This window comes from Aphelocoma coerulescens, chromosome 7 (assembly GCF_041296385.1).
Source record: "Aphelocoma coerulescens isolate FSJ_1873_10779 chromosome 7, UR_Acoe_1.0, whole genome shotgun sequence".
Taxonomy (NCBI): domain Eukaryota; kingdom Metazoa; phylum Chordata; class Aves; order Passeriformes; family Corvidae; genus Aphelocoma; species Aphelocoma coerulescens.
This window is the reverse complement of record NC_091021.1, coordinates 24,142,490-24,155,702: the sequence shown is the minus strand read 5'-3', so window position 1 is coordinate 24,155,702 and position 13,213 is coordinate 24,142,490. Positions and strand designations below refer to the sequence as shown.

General features: G+C 38.5%; 1 protein-coding gene across 2 annotated transcripts in view; it reads right to left on the bottom strand.

Moving 5' to 3' along the window:
- Positions 1-13,213, bottom strand: part of USP37 (ubiquitin specific peptidase 37) — a 34,480-nt gene that overhangs the window by 18,812 nt on the left and 2,455 nt on the right. For both annotated transcript variants that reach the window (XM_069020923.1, XM_069020924.1), the window contains exons 3-13: positions 11,565-11,736; positions 10,389-10,489; positions 8,959-9,140; positions 8,532-8,606; positions 7,916-8,013; positions 5,694-5,778; positions 4,613-4,774; positions 4,010-4,141; positions 2,135-2,258; positions 1,685-1,890; positions 496-613 (exon numbers count right to left, since the gene is read on the bottom strand). In XM_069020923.1, coding sequence (XP_068877024.1) covers positions 496-613; positions 1,685-1,890; positions 2,135-2,258; positions 4,010-4,141; positions 4,613-4,774; positions 5,694-5,778; positions 7,916-8,013; positions 8,532-8,606; positions 8,959-9,140; positions 10,389-10,489; positions 11,565-11,736 — 1,455 coding nt within the window. The remainder of the gene's footprint in view (positions 1-495; positions 614-1,684; positions 1,891-2,134; positions 2,259-4,009; positions 4,142-4,612; positions 4,775-5,693; positions 5,779-7,915; positions 8,014-8,531; positions 8,607-8,958; positions 9,141-10,388; positions 10,490-11,564; positions 11,737-13,213) is intronic.

Sequence of the window (13,213 nt, the reverse complement as noted above, 5' to 3'; positions counted from 1 at the left end):
AATTCACACATTGTACAGCTCGTTTTTAGGTTTCAGAAGCCTCACCTTGAAGCTCTACTTACAAAGTGAGCATCCACATATTACAGCTATTTATTTTTTTTAATTATTGTACCTGCATGACCTTTTTCCTCCATGCTAATTAAGGCTTGTACACAAGCTGTTGAAGCACTCTAGCCCAGGAGAGGTAGCAATTCCTGAGTGATTATCCCAATCTGACATTCTCTCCTTTGTATTTGTTTATACCTCAAGTTTTTCACCACAAAATTGGGAAGTTTGCCTATTTTACATTAGTTAATTTCTGCACGGCATTTTACAATAAAAACTTCCATATGCTGTTAATGGACAAACCTCAAAAAAATGCAAAGTTAGTTATCCCACATGCCTGCAACCACTGTCACAGAAACTAACAATCAGCTGTACAATCAGGATTTCCATATGGTACCTATAACCCACACATGCTCCACAATGCATAAAAAAACCCCTCAAAGTACATACCCGAAAAAAGAGGTCAAGAGAATCCTGGATTGATCGGGAAGGAAGGAATTTCTTCCTTCGAGGAAGGTCAATGGAAAGGTCATTAAACTGTTCTCGTTTAGTGACCGTTTCACCACACCTAAAAAAGAAACATGCTTGTGCAAGTCTGATGGAAAATAAACTTGAAATTAATGAATGTTTTAGGGTGAAGTGACTTTCCAGTAAACATATATTTCTTGATCATCCTATTTTTACTCATCAAAATGGAATTGTTTGATGCTTAGGACAAAGTTGGATCTCGCAATTTCTTTTTGATGCTTAAGAAGTTGTAACATTTGTGTAAGGGTAAGAACAAAAATGCAGAGACTGCTCTGGAGAGGCAAACAATCAGGTATACAGGAAATCAAAGTGACTGCTATAGCTGAACACATCATCATTCAGTATTCTGAGGACAAAAAAGTGAGCCCAGCCCAGCAGAAGGGCTAGAAATACTTTCAAACTGTTCTTAGAAACAAAACAGTAGAGTCCATCTAAAAAACCAAAACCAACAAACCCCCTAATTTTTCTTACGTTTCATTTTTCTTAGGGGGAAAAAAAAGGACCCTACTATAGTAATTTGTCTTCCATAATTATTACCTGGATGCACTTTACTTTTAATTGCTCTATGGAACTAATTAAATATATACAAACTAATATTCCCAAATATCTGAGTTCATGAAAACTCTGTGGAATGAAGCACTCCTATACAGAAATCTGCCACACACACTATGAATGCCCAAACATACTGGTTTACATATTTTTCTTCAAGAATGTAGAGAGACAGAAGAAAATGACATTCCCTGAAGTCCTTAGAAACATCAAATTAAAAACATGGCTTCCCTTTTTTAAGAGGAAACATTACTTGGCTGAAACCCCCTTTCCTCTCTATTCCCATACAACTGATGCACAAAGAGCAAAGCACAAAGGCTTTCCACTGGACATGTAATGAAGAAAACTAGGTGGTATGAAACTGCTTAAAGAAGGCCTGCAGCAGCAGACAGCGTGGTGTGAGGTTTACAGGATTTCCAGACAAGAGAGTATTTTTTTAAATACCTAGGTTTGGATAAAACAGTTCTTAATTCTGGTTACAACCTGCAGATGAAGTCAAATCAGATGGGAACACTTCCTGTCTTTTAAGGTAAGCGTGAGAAAAGCTGTCAAGCACACTCACATTTTGCAAATGATAGAATGCTGAACCTCAAACTCTAAATTACTGATAACGGGACATGTATAAACTTTGGTGGCTGAGAGATCATCAGAAGCACGTCCTGGTGAGTTATCCTCATTGGGGACTGGTTCACTCTTCCAAGTTTTGTTTAACTTTTCCATGTCTTCCTTCAGCTGATCCAGACACTGGCTCAAGAACTCATGCGCATCCTAGAAACAGGGTAAATGCAACAAAGTGGCTTTGAACAATTTCATTCAGCATGTTTCAAACACAGACTGGGGAAATTATGTTTAGTTCATTGCATTCAGTAATACTGAGGCAGCTCTGCTCTAACAATCACTGCCATTCCATCAAAAGTCACTGTCAAACACAGCTGAGGCTTGACAGGTGTTCAACACAGTCCAAACACTGAACAAATTGCACATTACTGTTTCCAGACAGTATGATACTTACATTCTGCATGTACCCAGAAAATCTCTCTGCAGTAGCTGAAATGGCACTTTTCACCTTCTTGAGCAGCTCTTTCTTAACCTCAGGGCTGCAGACATCCTTTTTAGCAAGCAGATGGGCAAAACGCCTGCAGAAGTCAAGGCAATGAAACACTGGTTGGTTTTCCAGGACTTTAGAGAAACAAAACAGAACTCATGATATCTTATTTTAAGAGTTCCTAAAAGCTTCTCTCCTGTGATAAGTGATTCAGGGGTTCTGTATGAAAATATCCCATATATAATTAACCTTTTCCATTTCAAGTATTTTGAGATCTCATTTGAGGCCATCATCAAACAGCACTCAAATGAACATAAAAACCAATCCACAATCTTTTAAGGTAAAGAGAAAAGTCTTATAAAGCTCTAAAAACTTATTTCTGCTCTTTCACAATGAGAAAAAACCTCTTAATGCTTTTTGAAAATATTTGTATTGATAGGAGAAATGATACCACACAGCACCAAAATAAGCAACACAAAATCACTAAATCCAACTCGAATGATCAGAATGGTTTCTATTTATGTTTTATTTTTAAACTTCCACTCATTTTCAACCCTTACTTCTTTCAGCAGTGAAAACATTATAACAGAGAAAAAAGCTGTAGCAAAAAGAGCCATGAGGAGTTCCTTGGTTCAAGCTAGTGCTTCTGTTAGCTTTACTACAAAATTTTTGAAATTAACTTTACCTGTGCCTCTCAGCTACTGTGATTTAGTTATCTTTTACAACTGCTTTACAGAATTTCACAGGACATACACACCAAATATATGCCAAGCACAAGTTTCGGTCATGCCACATAGATGGGAAGGGGATAGGAAGATGTGACATTCCAAGACACAAAAACCCCTCAACCCAAAGACAGGGAAAACCTGTATAATCCCCTTGCATCCCAAACCCAACAACTAATACTCAGTTACCCCAAGAATCTGATCAGTTTACTGCAGCTTGACAAGTTTCTGCTACTCTGTCGAACTCCAAGAACAGCGTGTGCTGTCCTAGCCCTCTACAGCTGCTCAGTGAAGCATGTTAGAAAACCACAGCACAGCTGATAAGCAATCACTGATCAACCAGAAAAACAGTCAGCAGGTTAGATGATATAGCCAAACCAAGAGAAGACAAAGCAGATGCTTTGTGTATCAACTCTGATTTGTACAGGATCACACACTGCCCATTAGGTATATGGAGCACAACCTTCAGAGGTCTTTCTACAAAAATTAGAGAAAGGACATTTCAAGAGGCACATGGAAGAACCTCTGATCCCAAGTAGTGTAGAAAGACTTCAAGATGACACATGAAAAACAGAAAATTACCTCAAAATATATAAAAAACGATGAAACAAAACCACAAATGGTTCTGATAATCCTGCATCTTATTTATGACAGAAAAGAAATGAGGTGCACAAGATAAAGTATAATAAAAATCCCAAATGGCTGGATTTAGAGAAAGATTAAGTATGCAAAACTTGAACACTTTCCACAGCTACTAAACAAAAGGCATAAGCCCCCACATATCAGGTGAAGTTAGTGACCAGCTTAAACTCTATCTGGCAAAGTTTCAAAAAAGAAGTTTTTCTGTATCTAACTTATGTTGCAATTTCTTACATTTTCTTATGAAGCATTTCAGTCTGCCACTAGAAATACAGTAGAAGAATGCCTGTAACTCCGTATTGTAAGTTTTAAGAGCCTATTTCTTATTTCAAAAGTAAAGCTCCAAAATACAGAGAGCTCTAGAATTTCTTTTATTATCTATATAGGCAAATGACCCTCTACAAAGATGCTTCAGTATTACCAAACCACTTTCTCAGTAATGAAGGAGAAAACAGCTTTCCCAGAAAGTGAATTTTACCTGATAAGTGCATTGAGTGGAATTTTTTTCCATGGGATACCCTGTTTGAGCAAATCATTAGCAAAAGACTGAATTGAAAACAAGGACTGTAGAATGGCATTCATATAGCAGGTGTTCCCCAAGTTTGAAAATCTGAAAAAAAAAAAAAATTGAACATGTTGTGTCTAATGGTCAGTGTGCAAACCTGACAGAGTTAAGCACAGCACTACTAAGCACAGGATATTCACCCCAGCCCCTCCCCACAGTTTTGTACTGGAGCTGCTCCCCAGCCCTTCAGACTAAACTGAAAACTCATGGGAGGCAGCACTTATCAGGAAAACACCCATGAGTTTCTATGATCAAACTTTTAAAAAATGCATATATATATACACACACACACAGAAATGAATCATCATTAAAGGAAATTAATTACCTGGAATTATTATGTCTCTGAAATTCCCAGGAAGTGAATTCAAGAACACATATCCTCCAAACTACGAAAAATGTTCCCTGCCTCAGTGTTCATTAATTTCAGGATTATGCTTTTAACTAAATAATTATAACATGAATGTGCATGTTCTGATGATCAAAGTATGCATGCTAGATAAAGAAAATTAAATTTACCCTTGCAACTGTTGTTGAGGATGGGTGGAAAGGGGCACTCGGGGTTTGTTCCATCCTGTGTAATCTTGATTAGATCTCATTTTTTTAACAGAAAGAGGGGCAGGCTGAGAAAGAAATCCTAGGCTTCTTTTGGCTGAAGAGGTCTGGCTGGATATGCTAGACCTGGAAACATAAAAGCATTAGAAGGGCATGATTTATAATGCTCTGCCTTAAAGAGCTATAGTCCATGACACTGGGATTGCAGCACTATGGAAGACAAGGACTGGTAAAACCATACAAGATAACTGGAATGTATCACAGTGGAAAAAAGGTGTGACAGAGAACACTTCTTTCCAGAGCACTTAAATACTTAGCTTGGTTAAATTTCCTTACATCCACTGGTGTGCGTGCAGTGTAATCAAGTCTTTGGTCTCATAAACATTTAACAATTCTCTCTGCTGTATGATGAGAGGAAGAATGATTACACAGCACAAGATCACTGCTCCCAAGATATGCTTAAAATTCATATCTGGGACAGAGTCTTCATTTTCAGTCTCTTTCTCTTGTAACCTAATCACTACAGACCTCAATTCCTAACACTTAAACATGGACAATGCTTCTTTTCTCTCTTGATCTTGTATCTCATCTATCTAGGGCAGAGACCAAGAGTCTAACTGCACAGCACCTGACAATGAAGAATCCCAAGCTCAGCAGGATTTAGTATTTGCTAAAATACTGTTATTAAAATATAGAATTGCATGGCATTTATCTACTTGGGGAAAACGAAGCAAGGGTTCAGACTAAACTTCCAGAGTTTATATAGAATTTGAACCATCTAGAGTCATCCACTACAACTAAAACAGACTTGAGTGATTTCACAAAGTCCTTGTATTGAAAGCAGTAACTAGACTTTGTAGATGTAAGCAGGGCAGTTGAAGACACACTGAAGAACTGGACTGTGCTCCAGAAGGAAGAAAAAAAACCAACAAACCCCACCATGTTATGCATCTAAGCACCATGTGATCAACACACTGGAAACTGAGGAGCTTAATTCCTGTGAAACAACTGCCATTTACAGTTCATTCTAGTGAATCAGCCCTACCTGTCCAGGGTGGAACTGCCAGTGGAGTACTCTTTTGAAGAGGACCGACTACCATAAAAGGACGACGACTGCAGTGGTAAAACACCTTTAGAAGAGAAAGAAAGGCAGAACATTTTGTTTCAGATTACACAGCTATTTATTTATACAATAAACAACTTGTCTGAACGTATTTACTCAAAAGGTTTAAAAATCCTCAAATACTGTTTTCTAGAACTGGTTGGGAGACTACTAATACATATGCTTAGAAGTACTAATGTGAATATTAGTGATATGTAACTAAAGGCAGGATGGAGTTTAAGGTATTCAATTCAGTCTCCATCAAAGTGCAATATGAAATACTAAAAAGTCACGATCTTAACTACATGAAAGTTAATAAATATCTACCTCTTGCTCAGAGAGACAAGACACATGTACAGAAAACCCCTGATTTCCATTGCAGTGCTCTCAAAATTCAAGGTAAATATGCAGAAGTGAAAACAGCTTCTCTTCCCACTCCCAATTCCACAGTAAATTACTATATACTTGTATATAGTAATATGATTGTTTCATTGCTATGATATCATTGTAACAGATTGTAGGAACCCAGAGTGCAGAGAATATTTCTCTGCCTGTTTTGAAGAGTTCTACCCCCCTGGACAACTTTGTTTTTGACTTTCGTCCTTGGAGAAAACTGTCTACCCTCTGGGAAGAATTAGAATCTACACTGGTGTGAACTAGGTGATAGAATATTATGTAAGATTGTCACAGGGTGAAAAATTTAGAAGATTTGGGTTTGTTAATATAGTAAATAGATAAAAGCAAAAAACTTCAAAATGGAGGATTGCTGTTGTTCTCCAGACTTTCTTCTTCTACTACTCCATATTCTGCAGTAGAAGCAGTTTGGGATGATTGGATAAAGAATTCTGCAGTTCCTGTCTACATGACTAGATGATTTCTTATACATTAGTGGAAAAGTAAAAATAATCTAAGCTTTTAGTGACCATTGGTTGATTTACCTTTACAAGACTGTGTAAATCTTGGTAACGGGGCAGTCTCCTGCATTCTCAGCTCTGTGCTATGTCTGGGTCACGTTAAGTGGCTCTATTTCTCTGATAAGACTTAATAAACAACTATCTGAAAGGCTGAATGCCCATTCATCTCACAAACTCCTGGCAAAGACTCTAAATTTCTCCCTCATCAGGGGAGGTGTAATTAAGGCACGGTTAGTGTCACAGATCCCGAGACTCTAGTGTCTCAGATGGTGCCACATTAAAAAAATGCTCTCGAGTCAAAACCCCACCTATTACAGTGAATCACAGTGTAATTTAGTTTGAATAATGAACAACCATTTCCTTCTTTCCCAGCTTGAAGTTGTTTGAGCCATGTGACTTTCAGAAATGCAGATATATGAAATAAGTTTGCAATACTGTTACCAGAACTTGCAGGGATACACTCACAGACTCTAATTTTGACTCAAGACAAAACCAGATTTCCATTCAGAGCTAAACATTCACCTTACTGGCTGTTCCAGCAACACATCTGTGCCATCAGAGCTGCACTAAAAACAGAATGCATCCACCAACACTCCCCATAGAAACAAGATCTTGAATGTGTTCCTCTTTACGGAGAAATAAGCTAAGTATTTATCCATAAAACTGAAGAACAGTGCTGCTTACTAGCTTATCTACATATAGTCAGTATTTCTGTATTGTCTATACAGCCTTATCCCACAACAGTATCCAACAGAACTTTGGTAAAACAGGACAAAAGTCCTGGCCCCAAAGAGCTCCCCCTGTAAGCTCTGGGGAAGAGATAAGGAAGTAAAAGCAAGCAGTACACATTTTAATCACAAAAAACAGCCTACAGTTCACATGGGCATTAACAGCAAAGGAAAGTTTTAAAAATAAATAAGAAAGTAAGCAAAAAGGAGTTTAAAGAAATCCCCTCCCAAGGGAAAGGGCAGCTTGGAATGCTTGTTGGAATTTTCAAACAAGCTGGCTCATGGGCTGGCATCAGCACCAAAGATAAAGGTCAAGGCCACACTAGAGCAAGACAGGCTTTGAAAATGAAGGCAAGTTATTTGCATCTTATGTACAGCTCTGGAGGAAGCAACAAAGTTAGTGGCATAGGGAAAGAAGATTAAGAAAAGACACCTCTGCAGCAACTTGCTAATCTAGTATCAAAGGGGTAAAATCATACTGGTCAAGGCTAGGTATCATTTGGCTTTACATCTATTCTTTTACCTGATGTCCTATTCTCCTCAGCCTGCTTCAGGTTCAACTGTTTCTCTCTGCTACTGTTCAAATACTTCCATGCTGGATCACTCAAGGCTTTATTATTCCTACAGAGAGAAGAGTGGAAGGCAGTGCAGTTATGGAAGATGTAGGATATTCCTGCTCAGTATTTACAACTTGTTTTAAAGCATTTCTCTCCTATCACCTTTAATACTTGACAACAGTAGAACTCCACTCACATATAAGTTTAACCAATTTATTTAAAACAAGCCCCCTTACAATTAAATCTAAATCCAAACACATGGAGCTGCTTCTTCCAACAGCAACTCCCCTGTAACAATTTTGTTTTGAAAAGGGTCAAAGCACATATAGTACACATGCAATCCTGACTGACATAATTGACAAAAGAATGATGACACAGAATTTGCATGTGCCAGTTCATGCAAATCAACTGCTGGAGTAGTTTGTATTTCCCCTATTATCCCTGAACACACACCTCATTTCAAGCACCCAAGGCATTCACAAGCTGACTGGCCTGGTCCATGTGGCTGAGAGCATTCTTTTCAGAAAAATGTACCTTTACAAACGAACAAGGAACTTAAAATCAGAAACAATAGTTACTTACGTTGAAGAATCATTCTCTTTGGGATAATCTTCACTCATTTCTGAACCAGGGGGTTGTGTTCTTTTCCTCTTTTCACTGAAAACAGAAAAATTTGCAGTAATTCTTTCAGAAAGGTTAGTAAACAACCCTCTTCCAACTGAACAGAACTCCTCAATGCTTTCCACACATTTTGCGGCTATCTTCTGCAATCTCTGCTTTTATAACAGAGAAGCATTTGGTCTGCCCAACTCTCGAGCTGTACTTAAAGCTCTAGTGTCAGTACCAGTCAGAATCTATAAAAGCATGTATTAACATCCTCTTAAAAGGAACAGCAAAACTAAAGGCAGATTTATATTCCCTTCTTATATCTCTGTGTACTGAGTTCCACCTGTAGCTCTATAAAGAGCTGAGTTTTAACAGTATCACAGTAAGAAGAAAACCCTCCTACCGATTCTCCAACAAGCCTGTCCTGTGAGGGCCTGATGATGCAGGAGATGCCGAAATGTTCACCCTGTTGCTTGGTGTTCCAGCTCCAGCAGAATTCTTAACAGAGCCTCTCGCTGGGGTACCCAGCACCTTGCGAAATGTATTTTCCTCCTTACTCTCCACTGTCACTCTTCTGGGAGGAGTCTGCAAAACCCAAGTAGAGGGGGTCAGGGAGAAAACCCAAGAATGAAAAAACAGGGCAATCTTTAGTCTTATCTATCATTTCCACCACTTTTTTACTTGCTACAATAGAGCATCCACAAGCAGAGAGATGCTACTTGTAACAGATTCAGAGTTTAAACACTAATTAGACATATGTAAAATTTTGACTGAATCATACAAGTCATAAACACGAAACTCTACTGCAGTAACCACTTTCCCTTTTCATTTTCCAATGCTAAGTCCATTGACATTGTTTTAAATCTCCTTTACAAGCTTTGATATTAAAAAACCCAAGGCATGATTTCTAACTATCCCCAGATCAATCCTGGGTGGCATTACAATTAAAAATATTAAAAAGCCGTATTAAAACCCGCATAATTAAAACAGTGCCCTGACAGCTTAGGGCCAAGCAAGCCCCACGTGTAATGCAATGGAAAGAGGTAACAATTGGTTGACTAAGGAATGTTGGTCAATTTTAGACTTGAAAACTGAACATGTCTAATCTCACCACTGCATATACAGCCTCAAGTTTTTACTGTGAGATTGTCTTTAAGTAACTGGTAGAATTTGTTTTGGGACAACGTCAGAAATGGTCTCCCTCAGGGCAGTAATACAAGTATATTCACAGAGATAACAAAGTAAATTAAAGCCAGTAGATACACCATGAAATCTGGGGAGAAAAAGAAGAACGAAAGTATTTTGAAAGAAAACAACTTCTGGGGAAAAGTCCGTGAAATTTACACAAAAATGTGAGCAGAATACCACAAATTCAGTAACTTTATTCTGATACAAACCTGGATCAGCTGCTTTTTGATGCACACACTTGGCTGAAGTCTGCTAAACTCATTAAGACTTATGCTGACTAACACATGGTCACACACACGTAAGGTGTTCAGCATAAAATACAGGGAGATTCCGAGCTATGAGAGAAGCAAGTCTCAATCATGTACTTTCTTTCATTTCTACTTCTTTGCCTAAAAGCTCATATGTGAAGAACATAGTCTGACTTCCATAGCCAGACACTGATCTTTCTTACTCATACAGAAGCTATCTCCTCACCAGACACAACATTGCCCACCACCCCGTACACATCTATTCCAAGCTCTCTAGATTACAAACACTTTGGGTGCACAGTATTTACAGTGCTATTACAACATACAATAAGAGAATGAGAGGAAGAGAGGAATAGAATAAAATTAAGAGAGGAAAATTTGGAAGAATTAAACAAACCTGGTTCTCTATATAAGAGAATTGCCTGTTAGCTTCCTTCTGTGTGGTCCTGCTGCCCAGCACACCTCCAAAGCTGCCAGATCCTTGTGAGGGTTTCCCAGCTGACAGGAAAAATACACAATATTTGATTTGATTGTCATTTAACTGATTGGGATTTTTATCTGCAAAATGTTTATCTGGAGCTGATTTTGGAAAGGGCATGCTAGACTTCTTGCCAACAGACTACAATATTCTCAGTGCACAGACGTAAGCACATTTTTATGGATATCCCTCTTACTGGTCATTTAGTCACTTGGCAGCAAACTTCCTATCCTTAAAAAGAACAAAATAAAATAAGTAAAATGAAAAATGAAGAGACTCTGCATGGGCATCAGACAATCTTTCCAATACCAATACACAACATAAACAAATCCTGTATGTTAATCTCTGATTATTGTTCATGAGAAAGGTATAAAACAAAAAAATGGGGTTTGAGGCCAGAAAGAAGCATTTACAGAAATGCAAAGAAAGCCAGGAACAGATGGAGGACAAAATGTGCTGAAGATGTGTGCTGGTTTTGGCTGGAACAGAGTTAATTTTCTTCACAGTAGGGGCCACGGGGCTACATTTTGGATTTGTGCTGGAAATAGTGTTGATAACAAAGATGTTATAGTTATTGCTGAGCAGTGCTCACAAAGAGTCAAGGCCTTTTCTGCTGCTCACGTCACTCCTGAGGAAGCAGGGAGTGCACAGAAAGCTGGGAGGGGACACAGCCAGGACAGCTGACCACAGGGATATCCCACACCGTGCAGCATCACACTCAGTGTGTAAAGATGGGGAAGAAGTAAGGGTGGCACAGTGATGGTGTTTGTCTTCTCAAGTCACCATTACACATGGTAGAGTCCTGCTTTCTTGCACATGGCTGAACACCTGCCTGCCCATGGGGAGTGGTGAATGAATTCCTTGCTTGCTTTGCTTGTGTGCACAGCTCTTGCTTTACTTACTAAACTGTCTTTGTCTCTACCCACAAGTTTCCTCATTTTCACTTTTCTCACTGTCTTCCCAACCCAGAGTGAGTGAGCAGATGCTTAGGGCTTAGCTGTTGTTGGATATGGTTAAACCATGATAAGATGGAAGAAAAGAAAACACAACACCTCTCCATAACGTTATAACAGGATTTACAACAACTGCACTTACCAGTATGAACCCTGTCTTGATGGACTGCATCCAAATACATCCGCATTTCATTTGCATCTTTAAATGGTACCTTATCAATTGTCAGGAAGCTGGTATCCTTTAGTGTTAGCATCAGGCAGCACAGTTTTCTGCCATTTGGTCGTAAGGTCACAGTTTTAATGTTATGGCTTAGCTGAAAACAAGAAAGTGACTATAAACATAAATCCAACTTTAAAAGGCCAAAATACTTACAAATTCAAACGAAGTATTTCAAATAGACAGGACAAGAGAGACTTCCACCAAAGTACTTCTTGCTCCACTTCAAGGAAACATTAAACCTCATGGAATTAATACAATCTGTGACCTCAGCATCTGACAACTGAAAGGACAGTATCACTATTGCTCAACACTCTCTAGAGTCCTGGATAAGCTTTCTGAAACTTGCTTTCCTACTGAGTATGACATTTCTAAATGTAAAGGAATAACAATTTTAAGAAGTGCCATTTAGTAAAAACTTCCACATTAAGTTTGAAATACAATTTAAGATGGGGAAACTTTCAAATATTAAATACAAACTTCTCACTTCACAATTTTCTCCCAGAGAAGATGGATTTGAAATGGCTTAAAAAATCTGCTGAGGGAACAAGTCAGTAAGAAACAAGCTTAGTCTGTATAAAACATCGTAACAATTAAGTGGTGTCAAAACTTTCAGGTTATGGATGAGCACAACAATAATTTTAGTAAGAAGTTGTGCTCCCTAATGATGCAGCTGCTACTTTATTATAACCTTACTTAATTGTTACTTCATTCTAAGTCACCTACAAAAACTGGCTGCTGGGTAAAGGTTCTACTATTCATGAAGGTTGAGGGTAGCTCAAAAAGACTGGGAGAGTAAAAGACTCCATGTGCACCAACGAGATTTCTTTTTTCCCATTAAGATCTCTAGCTTCTTGGAAAACCAACCCAGACACAACAGCAGCCTGTAAGAGGGGCTGGACAACCACCTCAATCAGAAACTAAGGGTTTGTTTTAATGGGAACATTACAGTCCTGAAACACTTCGTGCTCAATCCTTGTGTTTTGGGTTTTGGTTTTTTTGGTGGGCTGTTGGGATTTTTTTTTAAACTATAAGCTAAAAATATCTTCAAAGGCCTAAGAATTGAGTAATAGGCTCCAAGTTTTTCATCCTCTCTTAAAACATTGAGCCCAGTGCAAAGGGATTACAGTTACTTCACCATCTCAGTGCAAAACAACCCGTATCAACTCAAAATGCTGTCAGAAGAAGACTCCACCCATACTCTTCATTGCACCGGTTATGACCAAGTCAGTGTCACAAAGTTTTGGTAAGTGCAGGGAAACAAAGTATTTCTCTTAATACATATCTAGCATCTAGGACAACTTGGTGAAAGCTCTGAAACATCACTAAAACATATCATCTGACAGAAGAAATTTGATGACAAACCAGTCACTGTAGAAAGAAATACAATCCTGCATCCATCCAAATCTTCCATTACAGAAAAAAAAAAGGCAGAGAAATCACTCCCAGTCCTCTCAGGGCAGCTTGTCAAAAAAAACCAGGGAATGCTACTTCTAAAGCAAGATCATCAGGAATTTGTCACACCTGAAGTGGCATGCTGACAGCCTGGGGCTGGCTCACACAAACTACACTCC